At 34.5% G+C, this 24,670-nt stretch overlaps 1 protein-coding gene and 2 pseudogenes across 1 annotated transcript; 2 read left to right on the forward strand and 1 right to left on the reverse strand.

The window, feature by feature from the left end:
- On the forward strand, positions 1-933 carry LOC129076478 (olfactory receptor 52J3-like; annotated as a pseudogene).
- A 10,602-nt stretch (positions 934-11,535) lies between these two features.
- Positions 11,536-12,471, reverse strand: LOC129076423 (olfactory receptor 52K2-like; annotated as a pseudogene).
- A 7,607-nt stretch (positions 12,472-20,078) lies between these two features.
- LOC129076479 (olfactory receptor 52D1-like) lies at positions 20,079-21,023 on the forward strand. The gene has a single exon (XM_054580639.1). The coding sequence runs from the start codon at positions 20,079-20,081 to the stop codon at positions 21,021-21,023; it is 945 nt and encodes a 314-aa protein (XP_054436614.1).
- Positions 21,024-24,670: the final 3,647 nt, after the last annotated feature.

Genomic DNA, 24,670 nt, shown 5'->3' on the forward strand with positions numbered 1-24,670 from the left:
ATGTTCCACACCAACACCACCATTTTCCACTCAGACACCTTTTTTCTTATAGGCATACTGAAACTTGAGGATTCCTATGGCTGGATCTCCCTACCTTTTTGTTCCATTTACTTAATGGCTCTGCTGGGCAACATTACGATTTTGTTGATCATCTGGTCTGATCGTACACTGCAGGATCCCATGTTCTATTTTTTAGACATCTTATTAGCTATAGATCTGGTTCTCTCCGCTTCCTCAGTGAGCCAAATCCTGGGTATCTTTTAGTTGGATGCACATGAGATTGGCTTTGGAACCTGTGTGGTCCAGATGTTTCTGATCCACACCTTCACAGGAATGGAGTCCGCTGTTCCACATGGCTTTTGACTGCTATGTGGCCATCTGTGCACCGCTCCACTACACAAGCATCCTGACAGTACACAATGCTAGTGGGCATTGGTGTGAGCATTTGAATGTGTCCAATCCTGCTCACGTTGCCCATTCTTTACCTAACTCATTGCCTGTCCATCTGTGAGGCTCAAATGACTGCCCACTCCTACTGTGAGCACATGGATATTGCCAAATTGGCCTGCACCAGCATTCGACTTAAAACCATTTATGGGCTTTTTGTGGATTTTTTTTTCTTATTTTGGTTGTGGCATTGATTGGAATCTCCTATGCCTGTATCTTCCATGCAGTTTTCTACCTTTCATCTTAGATGCTCGTCACAAATCCCTGAGTAAATGTGGGTCACGTGTTGGGGTCATGTGTGTCTTTGATACACCTTCTCTCTTCTCCTTCCTTTCTCACTGATTTGGCAAAAAAATTCCCCATTATCTTCAAATCTTTGTTGCCAATCTCTATGTGGTTATCCCACCTGCTCTCATCCCTATTATCTATGGTGTGAGGACACAGCAGGTTCGTGAGCATGTGATTTGAGTTTTCGCCTCAAAGTAGGGCCTCTTATCTTGAGGGTGTGGCTATAGCTGAAAGAAGTTAAGTTTGACCCTAGGTTGATTATATTTTTAAATGTTCCTCATATTTAAATAACTTGCAGATCCTAAAGGAACAAACTTTGCAGGATGCTTTCTGGTCTTAAATCCCAATGTTTCCTCCTTATTGATGTTGAGTGTTTATCCCTCTAATGTAGTATTCTATTACAGTAGGAGAAAACATCACACTGGAAACCTTCTCATTTTTAACCATGGAGTTTTAGAGATGCGCTATACCTATGTATTTGGAAATAGAATAGTATTTCAAATGAGCATAATTAGTTTATGTCAACTGCCTTGTTTCCTCTGAAAAAAGAACCAAAATTGAATGGGAAATGAGAAGGTTTTGGTAGGTTTCTCAGTTATAAACTTAAATGTCTCTAATTTCTCTAAGGACATCACTAGGATATTTAATGACGTTTTAATCAATGTCCTCAGTTCCTCTCTTTCATACCAGCACCTTTTTCATTATTCTTCAGAAAGACTTGTACGCACTATGTGCCCTCACTGTGCCACCACTTCCTTTTCGGGAGAAGCATGAAGTGAAAGCACCTAAAAACAATGCATGTGTTAAAGAATGAAAATTTCATTTATAAGAGGAGGCTTGAATCTACAGAATTCTACCAGTGGGATTTCAGGTCATGTTTAATACTTTTTTTTCCTGATATGTGTCTCTGTGTGTGCATGTGTGTGTTAAATACACTAAGGAAATCTATTTACATGGGCCACTTCTCCCTCTCCAAAGGCCTCTTTATTTGTAGACTGCATTAATATTTCAGACTTGATGTGTTGCAAAGGCAGATAAATCACTCAAATTTAATAATATTTAAGAATAAAACACATAAAATAAAGATTGATTTTTCACATTAATGATGATTTTAAATCTCTACTCAAAACATGACCTTCACCTTCCATACCACACAAGATTACAACACCAATCTTCAAGAAACTAAATTCACAGTGTTCCTTCTTTAGAGAGAAGTTCATACATATTTTGAGTTGGTCTGATTGATAATATTCAGATTTGTTAATCCATAAGTAATGATGTTTTCTATTAAAATTCTGAGGTCTCCGTAATATTCATTTTGTAACACTTTCATAGTCATAATTTTTATGTCTCTAAGCATCCATTTTTCTTTATATTTCCATGCCCTAAAAGACAAGTTTAGTGACAAAAGCACTAAAAATCCCTTTCATTCCAGTTTCTCCTGAGATATATTTATAATATAAAGCCCATAAATATACATGTACACATAAAATACAAAGTCAACAGAAGGAAATTAGAGTCCTAATACTTAAATATCTCTATATTTATTTAGTGAATCACATTACTAATTAATAACCTTCTCTCCAAAATCAGGTTTTGATGGTTTAACTGGTAAATCCTACCAAACCTGAAAGGAAAAATTTATAACAAGGACCTAAAATAACCTGTAAAAAAATCACTTCGTTTTATACAGCTGGAAATAGCCTAACACCAAAGCCAGTTAAAGATAATACCCTGCTCCTCAAAAAAAGCGGACCATGTCTCAAAATTATCTCTCTTGAATGAATGCAAAAATCCTCAATAAAATATTAGCAAAGTGAGATTAATAATTTATAAAAGTAACTATAAGCCATGACCAAGTGTTTATTCCTGTTATGCAAAGTTCAAAAGTTAAAGAAAACAGTGAAAGACAAATACCATATGATCTCACCTATAAGTGAAACCTAATGAACAAAGCAAACAAATGAGCCAAATAGAACTAGAGACATGGAAATAAAGAACAAACTGACAGTGACCAGATGGGAGGGGAGAGGGAGACAATGGGAAAAGAAGGGGAAGTGTCAGTCATCAAAGAACATGCACAAAGGACTCATGGAGAGGGACAGCGGGGTGGGGATTGTCTTTGGGAATGGGGACTGTATGGCACAGGGGAGAGCAACAGGGGGGAAGAATGGGGACAACTGTAACTGAACAACAATAAAACGAAAACAAAAAACTAACTAACAAAAGTCTTGGACCAGACGGTTTCACAGGCAAATTTTGCAAATCATTCGAAGAAGAAGCAACTTGTGGTGATTGCTGGGAAGAGAAGAGGTATAAGGGGACCAAATGGTAATAGGAAAAAAAATACAATAAAGATTAAATCAAAAAATAAAATAAAATTTAAAAAACTAAGAAAGCACACAACAAAAATAACCTAGAACATCAGCCTAAAGGAGAAAAATGATATTCACCATATGAATGGTTAAAGAAAAATCTTTAAAGAAAACACAACACATGTTTATAATAAAAACACGTGCAAACTAGAAATAGAGAACTTCTTCAACTTGGCTTAAAAATAATAAAAATCTAAAATTAAGTACATATATATTAAAAATAACTCAATTAAAATTTGAGCAAAAGATTTGTCTGGACACCTCACAAAGAAAATATGCAGATGGAAAACAAACAGATGAAAAAATGCTCAACATATATTCTACAAGAAACTATAAATTTTAAAAGTACAGGAGGATTTCACTACCCACCACTAAAAATGGCTAAAAAAAATAAACCAACAAAACAACACCAAGAATAGGTGAGGATGCAAAGCAATAGAACCTTTTATTCATTTTGGGTGGGAAGCAAGTGTGAAAGTTTCCTGCACAGCCAAAAATAATCCTACTACAGGATTCAACAATTGTACTCCAAGGAATTTACCCAATTGGCTTGAAGACCGCATGCACACAAAAAACTTATTCAGTGACATATATAACAATTTTTTTTCCATAATTGCCAAGAACTAGAAGCAATGACGATGTCCTTCAACAGATAAAGGGATATTGAAGTTGTGCTACAGCCATTTCACATAAAACAATTGTTATTATTCTGCATTAACAATATAAAAGAAATCAAGCTATGAACAGAGGTAAATGAATCTTAATGCATATTGCTCAGTGATTTCGCTTAGAAAAAGCCAATCGGAAGAAGCTTCAGGTTGTGTGATTCTATTATATGCTGGAAAAAGCAAAACTATAGAGACAGCAAACATGTCTAGGTTTGCCAGAGGGAAGAGGAGTGGGAGATGTTGAATAAGTGAGGCCCATGGTGATTTTTAAGTTGGTGAAACTATTCTGTATGATACCATAATGGCAGCTGCATGATACTGTACATTTGACAAAACCCATAGAATTTTACAACATTGACCTTAATGCGTACAAATTAAAAACATCATTTAGGAGTTCAGGATCCCAGAATGAAATGCAGAATGTGACAAGTTCAGTGTATTATTAATGTAGGATTAAACAAACCACTAAAGTGGATGGGGGAGAATGTGTTAATGTAAGTAACTTTGGAAATGAGCCAAGTCTGTGGGAGTAAAGGTGAAATATAACTATACATAAACACTGAACTCTAGTGGATAAAATTTTCCCATGGGGGTTATAGGTTAACAATTCTAATACAGCTACATGTGCATACGGTTATTGAACAGTTATGTAAATGTATTACACATGGTGGAGGCTAGATTTCTTTTTTAGGGGGGCAAAATTAAATTTTTATACAACTGCAAAATGATTAAAGAGATTGATTTTTACAGCTTATTAGAGGTTTTCAGATGACTGCCATCTAGAATTAATGAGAAATCTCCATATGGGTCAAAATACAGAATATGATTTAAGTAGTTAATTTGAAATGTATTTAAACTGTATTCCATAGATTTTGTGCAAAATTTGGTTAGGCCCAGTTGATACTGAAATACTTCTCTGTTATAACTGAGAAATTTTCTCTAATTTTAACTAAATCTGAAACTGGAGGATATATTTCGGTGACTTAGCTCCCATCTCTGCAGCACTTGTAAATTAAGAAATTTGAAGCATCCCCTTAGAATGGTCAGCATTGATTCCAGGAAACTACATTGCTGTAGAAAACTCAGAGATTCACTTCTGTTCCAGTCAAGGAGGCTCCTAGTTATTTTTTCAAATTAATACTCTTGCTAAAGTGGGGCACACTATTCACAGTTTATAGCAAATATAAAGGAGCAATTGCCCCTAACTTAACATTACATCTCATTGGACTTAACTGGATCACATGACCTTTCCTGAGATTCCTTAATGTTGGAGAGGAAGTTTACAGATAATCATGAGAGGTTGCTAGAATAATTCATGTGGTAATGGATATAAATAGTATTTTAACTCTCCAAATCAGCATAGATCTAGCCTAATCATAGGGAAAATTAGCAGACTAATTTCAGTTGAGGAACATTTTACAAATATCTGTCTAGTACTCCTAAAAACCATCGAGTGCACAAAACCAAAAAAAAAGCCTGAAGAACTATCAGCGCCAAGAGATCACTAAGAGACTTAATTAGACATAACCAGTAAATGTAATTTTGTACCCTGGATGAGATCTCATAGGAGATAAAGAGCATTAGGTTAATCTAAGAAAATCTGAATAAGACATAAACTTCAGTAATGCACACACTTCAGTTAATATTGGTTCATTAAGTGTAACAAATGATCATACTAAGTAAAATGTTAATGATGAGGGAAATTATGTATGGGCCATGTGAGGACACTCCATATTATATTAACATTTTCCTGTAATCTACTAGTGTTCTAAATTTTTTTAAATTAAACCGATTGCAGTGACATTGGTTAATAAGGTTACATAGATTTCAAAGTTGTATAAAACTTAATAAAAAAAGTATACAGAAAAACAATTCACCAGAAATGAGCTTATAAACATAAAAGAAACAGGACATGTTCTATGAGATGTCAAGAATTTTACTATACTGTTGAAAATATGAAAGAAGACAATTGACAAAGGAATAAATTAAAACGGTGACTACACTAAATAGAGAATCAAGAAACATGGGGTTTCACAGAGGAACCACGCTAACATTGTTGATCCCAGTGCTACTCTACTAAATGCATGGATTCCTTCACTTTCTGGTCTCTGCTCCTGCAAGCAAAACCCTGACGATTTGAGCTAAGTTAAAATTATGGGAGTGGAAGGGGCAACGATTGTTAAAAAGTCCAGTTTACCTGTTCGGATGTGTAGCTGAGCCAGAAAGCACTGCTCCACTTTTACTTAGTCATAATGCGGATGTTCTGAAATTCATTTGTTTGACTCACATATTTTGTTCACTTTTGGCAATAAATCTAGGCAAGGAGATGATGTAAATTTATTCACTTCCCCAACCCTCCAAGAGTGAATTCTAGGAGACATCTTCATGGCAAACTCCAATCAGTATGACCTTACATTGACTATCCTAGCTTGGGAATATTGTTAAAGTAGCTCGGATTATCAACAAAGAGTTACAAATTTCTTACTGTATTGGAAAATGTTTTAAGTGTATAAAGCACTAGTTTCCTTAAGCTTCACAACAGTTCCTTGCACTGGATATTATTCTGCTTGTTGTAGAGGAGGAAATGGAGGCACAGAGTTTAAATTTATTGCCCAAATTGGTATGTTCATTAAGTAGCAGAGATAGGATTCGAAACCTATTCAGTCTGTCTCTAAGTTCACCCACTTAGTCCATTTCCTATATTTCATGTGCCTTTCCCTATATCTGTCTTTTTCCCAGTCAGTTAAGCCCTGTCTTAGTTTACTATTAATAAGTACCAGGAAGAAGAGGGGATTTGTATTTGAAACAACTGGTATTTGTCTTCTTACATTAACTTCCCATCTAAATTCTAGTGAATATTCTACTCCATGAAAGGATCGATACCAGCTTCAATTTTTCATGGTCGTGTGTAAGGTTACATTGTGTTTAGGACTGAAGTGAGAGAAAGGAAGTAAGTTTTGGAGAAATGGACCAGATAAGAGCAAGATAAACAAGACGGTAATAAAAAACAAATAGAGCCAGGTTGTTTTTGACGCGTGTGTATGGGAACCCATGAGAGGAAATCTAGAAAGAAAATGATTGGGAGGAGAAAGAGCGGAAGGCAGGCCCTCTTCATCGCCTCTCCTGCCTGGGGATAAGCCAGTTCATCATGACTCAGCAGCCCAAGCCTGGGAATCAGCATCCAAACCAGGGCTCCTTTTTAGTTTGTTTTTTAAACATCACCAGTGATATTATGCTTTTTATGAAACATCTAGCTCTGTGCCTCTGGACACCTTTATTCTCAAGAGAACACCAACGTTTGTATAATTCTTCCTTTTCAGTCCAAAAATGGGTAAAAAATGGAAACATTCTGGGCCAGATCTAGCTCATTCAAAAAGCTTTGCTAATAAGCCTGGCCTTGGGGCCAGAAAGGATCCACTGAGCCCGGAGCCATTTCACTGCAGTTATTTTATTGAGATTTAAGTACAAGAGATAAAGCAGTGACAAGAATGTCAAGAAAACTAACTGGAGATGGAAGATTATCAGTGAGCCCAGAGGGTAAGAAGATAATGATTTACATAGACTCAGGTATGTACTCCAACAAAGACTGTATTAAATCTTGTCCTTAAATATTCAGATATATGATGTGTGGATGTGCATATGTAGATACCATTTTAACTTTCCGTGCTGTCTTTCTCTACGTCTCTGTCATTCAACTCAATTTTTTCTTTTTTGTCTATTGTGGTTGTGTCTTAATACTCAATCTTGTCATACTTGCCTTCTTTTAGCTGTCACAATTATATATCTTGTAGAATTTTATCTAACTTTATGTATCCCTCTGTCCTCATTTCAACTCCCAAGGTAAATATTTCACAATTAATAATTTCTTGTAATGGTGTGGTGAAAAATGTCAGTTTAAGAATCCTTAGATCTCCAAAGCCATTGTCAAAAATATATTTTAAAGGTTTGACTTATCATTTATAACACCAATTCCGTACTTTTCAAAACATCCATATATACCCAGGAATTTTTAGCAATAATCTGCCTCAATTTAATTTCTATAAAATGTTTTAATTGTTTTTGTAATTAGAAGTTAATAGAAATACTGTAATAGCAACGTAACACCAACCAGAAAAATATTTAAATAATTTAGCAGTTATTATAATGTCCTAATTTATTTTGGCTTCCTAATATGCTCTCTATATTTGTTCATAATTCCTGAGTTAAACTTTCAAGATATGTATTGTTATTTTAATATTATATTTGGATAATGTGTTGCTTGTTTTCAGTCTGTTTGCAGCACAGCCAAGTCTGAGGAATCCACAGCATTAATATGTATAAAGTATAAAGTATTAATGTACTTTAATATTTATTCCTCAACTCTAGTCAGCTCTTCCTCACACCAGTGTGCCACAGTCTCACTGTCATTGCCTCTGGCTTCTTTGGCGTAAGTAGACACAGATAAATTGTTGATGCCCCTGATTAACTGTGTTGTGTTGAATCAAAGCCAGGAACTCAGAGATTTGAATCATTCTTTGCATGGAAGGCTCAGGCAGGTTTTATAGTCCCACTTGGGAATGGTCCCAGGGGCTCAAATTCTGCAACAAATGCTTCTTGTCCTTCTGAGAAGTGTAAGTGATATATGAGAAAAAACACAAAACATTTTTTCTATCACATGATATCAGTTGGTAATGAAATTTAGTGTGAGTGAGATTACAGATTTTTAAAGAAACAGTTTATTTACCCAAGTGGCTCTGACCCACTATTTCAGTTAAATCTAGTTCCGTTAAAACCAGTTCAGTTAAAATGAATGATGTAGTCATATAGGTTACTTAGCTCAGAAAGCAACACAAAAATAAACTAGAAAACTAGATTCCTGTGCTCCTGTCAAACTTAACATGCGTGGTACACTCTCTCTTCTATGTATAAAATATTCAAATGTATGCATATATACATTTTGATATGTGTAACTCTATATATACACGCATATTATACACATGTTCATGTATATGCATGTATATATACACTCACATATAGACTCATAAAATTATTGCACATATAGCAGGCACAATATTATATATTGCAATCAGATATGCACACCTATAAGTATTTGAGAATGTGTATGATTATAATAATTTGTTGTTCAATAAATACTTTTTAAATGCTTACTATGTACCTAAGTCTACTTATTAAATGCCTACTATATACCTGAGTCTATGTTAAATAGCTTGAAAAATACCCCTGGAAAAAATAAACAACTAACACCATCCATTTTTTCTTAAGAATATTATCCAGTAATGAGGTGATTCAAATAATTAACATTTAAATAATAATATCACAGAGAAATTAAATAGAATGGCATTTTAATGAATGATTGGAGTGACTTCATTAAGCTGATCAAAGACAGCCCTTTTCAGGAGGTGACTTTTGATAGAGACCTAAAGAATGAGAAGTGTATAAAAAATGATGGAAGATAAAGATTCTAATACCAATTCCAATATATGGAGATGATTTTCCCACACCAACAAGGCAATTACAGGATACCAGTGAGCAGCCTCTGCCACTCTAGTTTTCAGACGGAAAGTTGGCATTTTGTGCCTTCTGGATGCAAGAAGAATGTCTAGATTCAGCCCATGGCTGTGTTGTTGAAGCCCCCCCTGAATGCAGCCTCTCACTACAACACCAGCAGGTACACTGACACAGATGGGTTCCTAGAACACTCCACTCTCCTAGCGGGGAAGCCTATACTATAAGAGGCCTGCACTCCAGAAAATAATTTGTTTTCAGGAGGTCTCCCTCACAACAAAAACGCCTTCATGTGAGATGTTGACAGTAGGGGAGGCTGTGTATGTGAGGTCTGCGAGCATACAGAAACTCTTTGTATCTTCTCAATTTTGCTATGGGCCTAAAACTGCTTGAAAAATAAAGTTTATGTAAGTAAATAAGTGCATGTATACATACATACATATATGATAAATAAAAATTTTACAAAATGAATGTCTAGGAAATAGGCTATGTTGAATAAATTCTAATATATCTAAATCATGCAGTTTTTTTGTGTAAAATAAAAAAAAGATTGGATATTGACATTGGAGTTATCCCTAAAATTTTTTTAAATTATAAAGTAAAATTTGAGTGTGCGATGCATAAGTTCATTTAAAATATATATTAATTAGATTTCCTGAAAATTAAAAAATCACCTTCACTTTCTTGATCCTAAAATTTTCTTTCAAATATAGGAGAAGAAAATGAAAGGTAGAAAAAGGCAGAAAACTTGGTCACACGGTGAACTTGAGAGACCCTTTTGATATATAAGGAATGGAAGAGGAAAATAAAAAGTTAGGTAAGTGTCTGGTATAAAAAACATATACTGTCCACATGGCAAAATTACATAATTCATGTATCCTGAAACCATAGTATCATGAAAAGAAGACTAAAAAAATTCCCATTTTTTTGTCAGTATATGGGATTTACAGTTTTAGAAAAATTTTCTTTACCTTTTTAGTGTTTAAATCTTGCAAAAAAACATCAGTAGCATAATCAGATAAAATACTATGAATAAATTGAAATGATCTATATCATATAAAACCAACTTAATAATAGATGCTACAGGATGTGAAAGGAACTGGAGGAAGGTGATTTAAAGGTACAAATGGACAGTAAGGTAAATAAGTACTAGGGATAGAATATACAACCTGATGACTATAGTTAACATGTTGCATGGTATATTTGAAAGTTGTTACAAGAAAAGACCATAAGAAGAAATTATTTCTCATCATAAGGAGAGATTATTTTTATATTTTATTGTACTTATATAAATAGTAAATGTTAACTAAACCTTTTGTGGTAATCATTTCACAATTATGCAAATAAAACCACCATGCTATACATCTTATACAGTGACATATGTCAATTATTTCTTAATAAAACCAGAAAAATAATACTGCATTTAGATGCTGCATTTCTACTAAAATCAACCTCAATTGTCATAAAAGTGACTTTAATGAAGAATATTTGGTTAGATGTGAAAGTTAGATGTGGATTTTCATCTGACCACCACAACTTTCCATTTCTTTTTGTTTTATATATTTTATCCAAATGACAATTTTTTTAAAGATGTATGTTATTATTGAGGCAAGATGTCTTCTGAGTTCTAGCTGTGACATATATTAACTTATATAAAACCTTTACATTAGTTACCAAACTCAAAGACTTTATTATAAGCTAACATATTTTTAAATACCAAAGAATATGATAAGCCTCAAGCATAGTCCCAATTTCTTTAATATAAGAAGAAATTTAAAATTTTCAGAGACATACTTTGCCCTGATTATTCCTCTACTATGAGTTCCTAGATTATTAACTATTATGAGCAAGAAAAAAAATGCAGTCTCTTTATAAATTTGTACTGACACCTATGTATCAGTCACTCCATGTCAACATACATGTATGTGTACCTGTGCCAATAAATAATGGAATGAGCAAATGTTTGTCATTAGTGATACACACACACACACAAAGACACACACATATACTGAGTGACTAATATATCTTGAACTTGAGATACAAATTAAGAAATGACCCTATACTGAAGATAGATATATATCACAAAACAACTTTATTTCAGATATAAACCATACATTTTTAAGTAAATATGATCCAATGTTCACCTGGAAAGCTTCTGTCTTCTTAGGTAATATAGATTTACTTGAGTATAAGCTAGACCATAGTTCCATGGTTTCACCCATATTGCTGGTTAATTTAAAAATCTGACAAACTCAAAAACATGTATTTGTGAAGACTTTAAGAAAGCTCTCCCGGATAAGTTTGGTTTTCACACCATATATAATAGGGTTCATCATAGGAGGAATCAGAAGATAAATGTTGGCTATGAAGATGTGGATGTGTGGAGCGATGTTATGACCTAATCTGTGGGTGATAAAGGAGAAAAAAACAGGCATATCAAACACTAAAATGACCCAAACGTGAGAGCCACAAGGTCTTGAGCCTGGCCTCCTTTGATGGGAGACGAAACACGGCATGGAGAATGAGAAGACAAGAGCAGATTATCAATATGAAATCCATCCCACCAGTAAGGAAGGCAAGAAGTAAGCCATAGAATCTGTGGATCCTGGTATTAGCACATGCCAGCTTGATCAGGGCCATAAATTCACAGTAGGTGTGGGCAATGATGTTGGTTTGCAGTAGGAAAGCCTCATCAGTAAGAAAGGATGAGTAGTCAGCAGGATAATTCCACGTAGGACAATGGCTGAACTCAAAGCCACGATCACACCATGTGTCAAGATGGTGGAGTGCCTCAAAGGGTTGTAGATGGCCACATATCGGTCAAAGGCCATGGCCAACAGGAATCCTGACTCCATGGTAGACAGAGAGTGAATGAAAAATATCTGGGCGAGGCAAGCATTAAAGTTGATTTCTCTGTCATTGAACCAGAAGAGGCTGAGGATCTTGGGAAGGGCAGTGGTGCAAAGCATCAGGTCATTCACAGAGAGCATGCAGAGGAAGAGATACATGGGCTCGTGAAGACTGGGGTGTGTCTTGATGATGAACACAAGGGCACAGTTCCCCATCACAGACAGTAGATAGACCAGGCAAAAAGGGATGGAGATCCAGACATGAGCAGCCTCCAGACCTGGGATTCCAAGGAGGTAGAAAGTAGTTGGGTGGACATTGGTTCTATTTGGAACTAACATTTTCAGAGTCACTAAACCTGCCCTAGCCTAAGTGTTGTCAAATTACTTTCAGTAGATCAAGCATAAAATACACTCTCTATTTACACCTAAAATAGGTAACACCATGTTTTGTGACAATCAGTGGTAGGAAATTTTGTTCCTGATTCAGGTAGTAGAAGGGGTGGATATGTGGAATTAGTCAGTAATATTTTTTTAATCTAAAAATTCAAAAGGGAAAAACAAGGGTGGACTCTACCCTATGGGGAAAAGAAAGAACAGGCCCTAAAGTTGGGATGTTTTACCCTATGTCTCACTGATGCTGTACTATATAAACACCACCTACTAAGTGCTAGAAATACAGCATGTGCTTATTTTGCTTATATTTTCATTAAACATATAAATGATTAAGAACAAAAGAGGCTTATTTTCAAGTGAGAATTAGAAACTTACTCTTCTGATTATGTCTCTAAAACATGCTTTCACCTATGAGGCCTATTTATTCCTCTTCATTGGAAAATTGTTCATGTGTAAACGCATTATAAAAAGCAAATTGCTATTTTTAGATTAAAAATACATTAAAACTAGAATAAGTCAATTTTCATGAATGTGATCAGATTGCTAAGTAAACACAAATCTGAATATTTAGACCATTTAACCAGAGCTTGATGATTGGTTTTACTTGATCCCTGTGTTATTATCACTTTATAAAGTGCAAACTAAGCATCCAGCCATGTCTCCCAGACACGTTCTGTGCCGGTGGCCAAATTCACACTAGCTCAGCGTATAACTGATTTCACTTATCATTATCCTATGTCTTAAATATCTTTAAATCTCCAAAATATTTTTTTAGCTGCTTAAATGAGTAAGTCCCTAAAAAATAACCATGTTTAAATAATTTTATTCTGGTTGATAAATAACCTCCATTTTGAATTCCCTAAGGTTTACGTTTCTTTTGCCCATCATAGCCTATGTTGGAGACCCTGTAAATGTGCCTACAATTTAGCCACTGAAATAATTAAGGCTGGTAGAGCAGAAGATTGTCTTGACCCTGCTTCAGCCTATGGTTGGAGTCCATTTGTTGCTCATATCCATGCCACAGAGATTGTTATATATTCTTCATTCCTCTCCCATTTTTCTCTTGAATAGAAATACTGCTGCCTCACATAGTCCTTCTATCTCTTCAGCTGGCTGGTGTTTTGGCCTGGATTGCACTCATCTCTCAGGAAGCTGTAAGACAAACCAGCTGCCTCCCACTTCTTCCTCTTGTGCCTGTGGGTCTTTCAAGAGAATTAAACAAAATGAATGCCTAGTAGGAATCGCTGTTGATGATCATAAAGAGGAATACCTTTCTTTGTTCCTCTAAGGGGTTCTTATTGATTGGGCAGATGACATCCTTTCAGAATTTTGCAGTCACTAGGGGACTACCCTCAGGAACCAATCATTAAAGGGTCTGTGGGCAGGCATTAGAGTCATATGATGATTTCTTAATTGTACCTTGGTAAGAATAAACACATACCGATGACATAGGGAAAACATTTGACTTTACAGCGTGAAACTGATTAAACTTTCCATAATCCCACATTTTTAAAAGTAGAATGATGAGTCAGTATGGTTTAGAGCAGTGACTTTTCAACCTTTTTCATCTCATGGCACACATAAATTAATTCTAAAATTCTGTGGCACAGCAAAAACATATCACATTTTGCCAGTCTGACAAAAATAAAGATCATAGTGATTGATTTACAAAAATATCAATAGTAGTTACCTCCCTTTTTTGCTGTGAAGTGACTTTTTAAATTTTTATTTATTTTATTTTATTTACTTTTACTGTTTATTCTATTATATTTGTTCCCACTCTTTCTCCCTTTCCCCACTACCACCCTACCTCACCCTCTCACTTCCTTAAGATATCTCCATATTATTGTCCATGTGCATGGGTTGTGCATAAATGTTCTTTGGTTAATCCCTTCACAATCTTTCATTGCTTCCTGCCCCTAACCTTTCTGGCAGCTGTCAGTCTGTTTCATGTATCTAAGCTTCTGTTACTGCTTTGTTTGTTAGCTAATTGTGTTCATTAGATTCCACCTATAAGTGAGATCGAGTGGTGTCTCTCTTTCACTGACTGGCTTAATTCACTTAGCATAATTTTCTCCAGCTCCATCCATGCTGTTGCAGAATGCAAGAGTTTCTTTTTTCTTACTGCTGTGTAGTATTCCATTGTGTCTATGTACCACAGCTTTTTTATCCACTCATCTACCGATGGGCACTTCAACTGTTCCCAAATCTTGGCTATTGTAAATAATGCATTGAACAAAAGGCTGCTTATATTCTTTTGAATCCGTGTTTTATGTTTCTTCAGATAAATTGCCAGAAGTAGAATCACTGAGTCATAAACAGTGCTATTTTAAATTTTTTGTGGTACTCCATATTGCTTTCCACAATGGCTGTACTAACCTTCACTCTTACCAATAGCGCAAAAGGGTTCCCTTTACTCCACATCCTTGCCAAGTGACTTTTTAAAAAACTCAGGTGCCTATTCTTGTATATAGGGATTTCTAACACCAAGAATTAACCAATCAGATGCAACCTTATTATGCAACATGACCAATAAGACACAGCTATGTTATAAGACCTATATATTTATGGTTCAAGACAGGGCCATTCACACCAAACTATTGCTATGTTGGCTGTTGTTATAAATATCTCACAATGTAACAGAAGAGAGGTCAGTGCCCCTGACCAAATAGTCAGGTGTTACATGTTTTAAAAATTTTTGAGTTATACCTGTTGAAAATCTCTGGCTTAGAACAATGTTAATAAAAGTTTACTTATGTAATACCTGCCTCAAAAATCACCTGATTGATCATATTTTTCCAGATACTTTCTAAAATTTCATATTTCTAGATATTGCCTGTTATATCAGCTTATCTGATGTTATTTTCTTGTTCTTAAAGGAAGATAATAATATATACTTTTGAGAAATTTTATGGTAGTAAAAATAATAAAATATAGAATACATTTTCCCATATACTCTTTGGCAAATAAAATGTCTTTTTCTATATTTTATTTTTGGTGATGTTATTTTATTATTGCCTTTCAAATGTAAGCTTAAGATTTCCATTTCAAAATGGACATGAAGAATGAACAAGAATGTCAAGCAGTGTAATTAAATCTTCTATAATTCTTTAATTGGAAGCCTTGAAAAGAATTACGAAAGTAGCACTGACAGTCAGTGATGATACCAAGGAGGGAGATGTACTAGATGTGAGTGAAACAGAAAGTATAATAAATCATTTATTCCCCCCTTTTTTTTTACCACATATGTTATCATTAGTCTTTTCTGACCAATCTCCAGTTATAGACTTGCCTGAACCTTGAACAGAATCATTTATTTTCCATATAATGTTTACATTAACCTACCCAGATATCTTCACTAATGCTCACAAATTAAGTGATTTGCCCACATAAAACAAAGAGGAATTGAGGATGTCTCAAAAGAATACATTTAGAGCTGAGGGATGTAACGTTAACTTGAATGGCAGAAAAAAAGTCTGCAATAGTACATAATATATTTCAATATAGGAACTGAGTTCTCCTTCTTAAAACAAATATCTCTGTTTCCTTTTTCTCAGTATAACTTAAAGGACCTTATCTAATATGGAAAGTATAAGTAAAGCATAGTCTCATCAATGCCAGGGGTCTATTTCATAGAAAGTCAAATTATAAGAAAAATGTGTTAAATATCAGGAATTCCATACCCTATTACTTTCTTTAAAAAATATAAATAAATAGATAGGTATAGATATGTTAATATGTAGATAAATGGATATGTGAACATATATATATAAATATACATATATATATAAATATACATATATATATAGCTGACATTATTAAAATAACCTAGAATGCCTTAAATGAAAGGCTCTTAGTTTCTGTTGCCATGGGGAACTAAATGGCTAAAGCTTCTAAATGGAAAGACTTCCTTTTGCTGTGAACTTCAACATTAGCTTCCTTAGTTTATGATGAACCTTATGCTGTGGAGCAACACCTGGTTTCAGGCTTGGCTCTGCCACTTACTGACAGTGTTTTTAATACATTTTAATCTTGCATTTCCTAAACTGCAAAATATGGATACTAGTAGTGCATTTATCATAATTTTGATTTGAAAATTAAATACATTCATATTATTATAGTGTTAATTAAAATAAATAATGTAATAACCTCATTAGTGACAGTGGTAGTGGTGACTGCTGCTGATGGGAGTTGGGTGCTAACACCTTTTGCTTTTGTGGGAGATGACTTGACTGTCATGCTTTATTCATTAACATGAAAATTAGAGCAATATAAGTGAGTTTTTGTTGTTTTTTGCTTGTTTTTAGATTTTTTTGGTTCTACTTTTAGTGGAGGGAAACGTAGTATTTCTAAACAGAATGCTATGAGGGTTGTCCTCACTGCATCTGTGTGAGATTTAAAGATTTCTTCATGTAAATGAAAATCTTCCCCTAAACCCTGGAGACAGCTGCCTTCAGGAGGCTATAAGCCTGCCAGCTCTTGTGCTAAATAATAAAAAGAAATGCAATAACATAAACAAGGCCTTAGAGTCTTGTTGGATACCAAGAAAAATACTAACAAATCTATAAAGGAAATCCTAGGACGAGAGGCGAGACATTTAAAAAATGGCTGAAATTTTTCCAAAATTGATAGAAAATTTCAATCTCCATATACAAGAAGGAAAACCCTAAGTAGAAGGAAAAGTAGACATCCTTATCTAGGACATTATAGTCAAACTTTTGAAAGCAAAACACAAAGGGGAATCTTGAAAACAGCAAGAAAAAAGTGATTAATGCAATGGATTCATAATGAGATTAAAAGTTAATATCTTCTCAAACTATAATGACAAGAAGGCAGGAGACAACATTTTAAAACAATGAAAGATGAAATTGTCAACCAAGAGTTCTATATCCAGTAAAAGAATTAAAGGTTGCTCAAAAAACTAAAAACAAAACTACCAAAAAACTTAAAACAAAATCTACCTGTTCCACTTTTGGCTACATATTCAAAGGAAATGAAATGCTAATTAAAATAAATCTGCTAAATACATAATTTTGTATAAGAAATTATAGTTTTACATTATGATTTTAAGCAAAATTTTGCCACACTCATCAATCTATTCTACCCAAGTTTCTAGTAAGATATACCACATTTTGTTTATCCTTTCATCATAGAGAAGTTGCTTCCATATCTTAGCTGTAGTGAATAATGCTGCAATGAACATACAAGTGTAGATCTATTATGTTGAGATTGCTGGTGACTTTTGATTATTCCCTTTCTAATATTTGAAAAGAAATAAGTAGGAGGTCAATACTCTATCATTTCTTCAACTGAACAAGTTACTGAAATCACTAGCCCTCTATTATTTTGAACGGCTTCTGTATTAGTCAGAATTAAACCAGGAAATAGCACTTGTGTCTTTATTACTGAGCATCTTTAATACAGGTAATTATTTACACAAATTATAGAACTTCTAAGAAGGCCAACATTTGACAGTGAGGACTCCCAGAAATTAGAAGCCACAAAAGTCCACACCAACTCTTGCCAGCAAAACATAGAGGCTTCCAGTAGTTTAATCCTGTGTAAGGAATGAATCTCCCACTAGAAGCTGAAACTGTGGAAGTGCCCTCTGGCAAAACCTAGAGCCATGGAATAGATGCAGTTGAAGAAATTTAGAAATAGAACGAATTGTCCTAGTGTCCCCATTGAACAAGCCCTGCTTAAAGAAAGATGATCTGTGATCCTGGGAAACAAAGCCTCTAATGTTCACTGTTCCTGAAATATAAGAGCAGAAGAGAAGGGTAAGAAGGAACATATCTATAGCAAAACATATCTAATCATTACATAGCATCCCAACCAGAGAATGCTCCCATACATAGGGATAATACTTGCCCTGAACTTGATCAAATGCGTACATTTCAAGGGAATGCAAGGTAGGAACATGACTAGATCATGTCCTAGAGCTTTAGTTGATTTTCAGAACTAAAACTGGTTCAGGTGAATTACTTTAGAATATTTAGAAACATGTCACGATATTAATATAATCATCCTGATTATTCATAAACTTGTTGCCTCACAATATCTTCCACTCCTAGCTCTCATCACACATGTTTTGAGAAAGAATTGCGTGCCTAAGCCCAAAGATACAATAAATATCTCACAAAGTCTGAATATCAAGCACCATCTGCTATTGATTTCTAAGATATGAACTTAGATGGAATGGACACCACGTAACCGAGTCCTTCCAAGAGACCAAATTTTGCCTGTGGGGACTTGGGAAGATTAGTGAGACTGCCAACAGTCAGACAGCATTCTCATTAGAGGCTATATGCATGACATTCCTTGTGGGCCTCTGGTCCCCTAAGGTAAGAAGTGCAATGACACCTGTTGTAAATAGAATCAATATTATGCTGAGCTTCAGGATGAGCAGTGAGACTGCCTAGTTGCAGAGGCAAGATAACCAGGTAACAGACAGAAGAGTTGTGGTTAAGGTGGGAAGGGGGATTTTAGTGCTTCCATGAGAAGGGAATGGTGGAGGCTAGACTGAAGTTCCTAGGTCCTGGCACAAGACTGAAGACTTAGTCTTTGTGGTTGTCTGAAAGATGGTTCAAATCTTGACTTGACAAAAATAATGTAGAAGAAGAGCAATGTAACATTTAAGCCGAGATGTACATGATCATCATTTTTGTTACCCTAGCCTTAGAATTTGGTCCTTAACTACCTTGTTTTTATTAAACTTTATTTGGACTAATAGAGACTAATAGGATGCCTCACATTGCTATGATATATTGATATTTGAACCAAGTATTCATTTACCAATTTAAAATTTAGGATTGTTAGGATAACTTGCCCAAAAGAATTGTTCACACATTCCGAGACACACTTTGGTACTGATATCTTGAGCCAAGAGTTGCATATAAAAGTTTACATGGGAAGCAAAAATCAGCCTAAGTGTATTGTGTAACTGAAGAATATACTATATACCTTCTGGAAGAATTTAATCGATAACTTTAAAAACAGGACAAATATCTAGTAATGTGAATACTTGTGTTTTCCACTTAGTCATTTTCTGTATCAGATTTTTTTTTATTATTTCCCAAGTCTCCTTTCTTCATAAAAGTTCTATTTTTGGAAGAGGGGTAAAAAGGAGTAAATATACAAATGGCTGATCTCATTTAAGATGATTAGGCTTTTACTTTTTTGACTATTTCAGATGGTAAAAAAATATAACTGGGTATATCAACTACAACCTCTATAATACTGCATACTATTGCTAAAATGTATTTAGTGAACTGAATGATACTTTCTGGAAAAAAAAAAAAGGTAAAGCAGGACAGAGTGTGAGAGAGAAGAATTCCTTTCTACTTTTTTTCTTACAAAAAGAAAAGTACAGTAGTATGCATTTGATACATTGAGATAATTTGTTATCAAAGAAATTATTCAATAGTCAGTTCCATATGATTGGATGTTAGCATCTCTTCCAACCCGTAACAATAGAAAAATTGTCCTTATGTATTTAAAATCTTTGTGATGTTTAATTTGGACAGGATCATGGAATATCCATTTTTGGAATAATGGTAGATTATAACAGGACCAGTCTTCAACCTGCCATCTTTCTACTGCTTGGCATTCCAGGATTGGAGACTGCTCATACATGGATCTCCATTCCTTTCTTCCTGATTTACTTACTGTCACTGACAGGAAATGCTGCCCTTTTAGTAATTGTCAAGACAGACCACAAACTTCATGAACCTATGTACTTCTTTCTATGCATGCTTTCAGTGGCTGATCTGATGCTCACTTCTTCTACACTTCCCAAGATACTCAGTCTCTTCTGGTTCAATGACAGAGAGATCTACTTTGAAGCCTGCCTCACTCAAATGTATCTTATACATTCTCTGTCTACTATGGAATCTGGATTTATCTTGGCTATGGCTTTTGACCGTTATGTAGCCATTTGCCACCCATTAAGACATTCCACTATCTTAACACCTGCAGTGATTGTGGGCTTGGGTGTGTTCATTGTCTTCAGAGGAGCTATACTCCTAAGTCCACACCCCTTCCTACTGAGGTGGCTTTCCTACTGCAAAACTAATGTCATTTCCCACACTTATTGTGAGTTTATGGCCCTGATTAAGCTGGTTTGCACTAAGACGAAGATTCGTAGAGCATACAGTCTAATTGTGGCATTCTTGACAGGGGGACTGGACTTCATATTGATCATCTGTTCCTATGTGTTTATTCTTTTCACTGTCTTCCATCTCCCATCCAAGGCTGCCCGCTTCAAGACCTTAAGTACCTGTGTCTCCCATGTATGGGTCATCTTAGTGTTTTATACACCAGCCTTTTTCTCTTTTCTCACTCATAGATTTGGTCACCACATTGCTCCACATATCCACATTTTTATAGCCAATATATACCTTCTCATTCCGCCCATGGTGAATCCTATTATTTATGGTGTTAAAACCAAAAGAATCAGGGAAGGATTCTTTAAATTGTTAACAACCAAATGTGTTTGACTTGGCAAGGTTTGTGACTCCCCAGATTATGAACAAAGATGAGAGATTTCTTAAACAGGAAATGTTAAAAATGAATCAACATTACCTTGAAGTGGGAAAATTTTCATGTAAATGTTGGATTCATATTGGATAGTAATGCTTGTTAAGTTTATTGACTCAGTGACTGATAGTAAATATAGAAGATGCAGAAGTAGAAAAAATTAAAGCAAAATTTTTATCATTATCTATCTTCCCAAACTTAGTATTTAGTACAGTCTCTGGGAATTATTAAGCTATAAGTAACTTTATGTTTAAATTATTTTAATTTTAATGATACCTATCTTTTCTTTTACAGATAATTTTTGTGTCATATCTAAAAAATGTATTGCCTAACTTTGGGTTATGAAATATTTCTCCTATAAAGTTTTTGAAAACTTAATATTGTCTCAGATACGAGATTTAAATTAAAGTTCATATATAATATAGGGATAATAATCCATAAACCATGGTTGTGAATTTGAGTCATAAATAAAATAATATATAAATATTTCTGAATACAGTAAAATATAATTTCCCCTTTATGTAACAAAGTTTTCAAATGTCTATTTTACCCTCTTGAATCAAATATAGTAAGTTTAAAAAAATAATACCCAAATAGTAATATAAAAATAAAAATAACAATATATAAAAGGTCTGTCCAGAAAAAGTCCAGACATTGTTACTAGAACGAGAACATTTTGTGCAACATCAATGTAACTTGGTAGCCGAGGATAGTGGACTGGAATGAGCATGCGTGAACAATGATGATTTCTGTGTACTAGTCAGTGGGGGCTGTAGATGCAGTTGAGTGACCATGGGTACTCTGTGGCCATGACATTCAAAATGACTGAGTGAGTAGAGAAATGAATTTTGCATTAAGCTTGAACATTTCTCAGCAGAAACTGTTTGGATGATTCAGAAGGTTTTTGGGAACAATGGAATGAGTGCAGCTCAAATAAAAGTGTGGCACAAATGTTTCAAAAATGGTTGAGAATCTGCAGAAAGTGATTCACATTCTGGAAGGTCTGCAACAAGCAGAACACATGAGAATGTTGAACGTGTAAGTGCTGCAGTCAACAAAGATCAGTGACTGACAGTGCGAGAACTAGAAGCTGATCTGGGGATCCCAAAAACCACTGTGTCTGAGATTTTGACCAGGGTCTTGGCATGAAATGTGTTGTGGCAAAATTCATTCTGTGGCTTTTGCTACCAGAGCAAAAGGACCATCGTGCTGCAGTTGCTAATGACTTGATTCCAATAAAGGATTTTGTGGACTGTTGTGAACAGTGGAAAAGATGCTGCGAGAGCTGTGTGGGGTCCCAAAGTACCTACTTTGAAGGTGACTGAGGCATGATTGTCCAATGTACAATGTTTCTTGTATTTTTTATCTTCATTAAATGTTAGTATTTTTCACGTTACATGGCTATATACTTTCTGGACAGACATTGTATACTTGTGCATGACAACACTAGATGACATAATAAAGCAGTCAGGTCCTTGTGCATATGCATAGAATAAATGTGAATGGGACAGTTAAAAATGACAGTTAATCATGGTGTATTTTATCGATTACACAAATGCCATGAGAAATATTATTGCATGTGGTGATGCAGTTTAAAAAGAAAAAGAAAAAATACAATTCCTATTGAAAAAAAGTTGAATAACTTTTGTTATTCATAGTCTTAACTCAATACTGTAACCCAATACAATATTCTCTTGACATACATAGTAGTTACTTTTCTAGGCTACCCAGTACATGTTTACATGTTAAAACCATGCAAAGATAATTTCTGATAACAAGCAAAGTGCACAAAGCCACACCTAGAACAACAAATACGAAGCAAGGTAAAATTATAAATTCAGAACATCGTAGTATTTTTTAACTACAAAATGTTCAGTTGCATATCTGAAATTACTCTCACACACATAATATTTTTCTCAAGGAGGGAAGTTCAGAGAAATTATTCCATGTATTGCAGTAAGACTCTCTCTGATTTGTATTTACTAAATCTAATAGAGCATCTCAAAATTGTGACAATAACAAAAACACACCAAGAAATTTCTAAAATGCTCCCTAAAATTCATCAACTTTGTTAAAAACCATTGATGCAATTATAGCACTAATCATAGTATCTGATTCATAGTAAACACATCATAAATGTTGGCTACTCTCATTGTTTTTATTATTATTGAAAATAGAGAATGTAAAGTATAATAAAAGAATGCCAGTATGTTTTGAAATAAAACATTTTCTTTTTAAATGTATGGTGATGTAGGGAATTTATGATATAATGAAAAACTCAACTGAATGAATTTGAAATGTGAGTATGAATAATTCATTTTGATCAAACCATAAAGTAAACTCATGGAATTAACTGAAGTTGTTGAAATGCCATGTTCTCTGGGTCATTAGATATTTGACTTTCCTTATCTGTGTATTTGTTTTAAGGCTACAGTGGATAACTTCTGGGATTAAGAAAAATGATTATAGTTCTCACCTTTGTACATGATTTCTGATTAGATTCCAGAACGATGCTGTTATGACATAACTGTATAGTTATGTGTATATGTGATTTGTAGGATCTTTTTTAGTCTAAGTCTGATATGCTTTACAAATAATTATACCATGAATCTTCTAGGTGCACAACAATGTCTATTTCTAATTGCAGTGTTTTGGCAAATTTTTGTTTTGACTTTATTTTTTCCCATTATGAGCCATGAAATTCAAGACGCAATTAAAAATTAGCTCTGGGGTATAAATAAAAATGTTTATATCTATTATTATAAACTGTATTCCTTATTGAAAGCATTGTGGTTTCATGGAATTGCCTTCATAAAGCTGTTTAATATTTACCAATTTTATACCTCTCATAATTAAGGTGACATAATTTGGCAACTATGTTCTAGGATAAGACTGTTGGAAATATTTACCTATAGGTATACCACAGGAAATTCTGCTATAGTAATAAACTTTGAGAAAGTCTGTAAGATTTTTTTTTATTGCTCTTACAGCTGTTCTGTTACAGCTGTCCCACCTTTTTTCCTGTCGCTCTCTTCTGTCCCACACCCCCATTCACACAGTCAATCCCCCGCCATTGTCTGTGTCCATGAGTCCTGTATTCATGTTTCTTGACTTACCCCATCCCCTTCTTCTTCTTCTTCTCTAAGATGTTTTTGAAACAACATATCTCAAGATCACCCGAACGTAAATTGGTTTTCTGTGCCTGTAAACCAGTATATTCTGCTCCAGAACACTTATTTTAAGAACATAAACAAACTGGAAAATATCCAGGAACATGAGATGACTGGGGAAAGAGACATCATTTCTTAAAAAAAAAAAAAAAAAAAAAGCATGTCTATTGACATTTATAGATGTCTTCATATATTTAAATGATAAGTAGTAAATATGCCTTTTTTGTATGGCCCCCAAAGGAAGCCAGCGTACCTTTAAGTAGATGTTAAAAGGGCAGGTTTTCAATTTTTAAAAAAAGAAAGGGAAAAAAGAAATTTAACTCTCAAATAAAATTCCAAAGTTCCCCATTATATGCTTTGCAGCATCAAATGTGAATCACAGTTGTTTCTCAGGGAAGGAAGAAAACTAGTGAGCAGGCTTAAACAACAGCAGCATC

This window comes from Pteronotus mesoamericanus, unplaced genomic scaffold (assembly GCF_021234165.1).
Source record: "Pteronotus mesoamericanus isolate MK-2021 breed Mesoamerican mustached bat unplaced genomic scaffold, CSHL_Meso_final contig_591, whole genome shotgun sequence".
Classification (NCBI taxonomy): domain Eukaryota; kingdom Metazoa; phylum Chordata; class Mammalia; order Chiroptera; family Mormoopidae; genus Pteronotus; species Pteronotus mesoamericanus.

Bases quoted from the DNA above. Each gene is read 5' to 3' on its own strand.
- LOC129076479 (XM_054580639.1), top strand. From the start codon at position 20,079: ATGGTAGATTATAACAGGACCAGTCTTCAACCTGCCATCTTTCTACTG.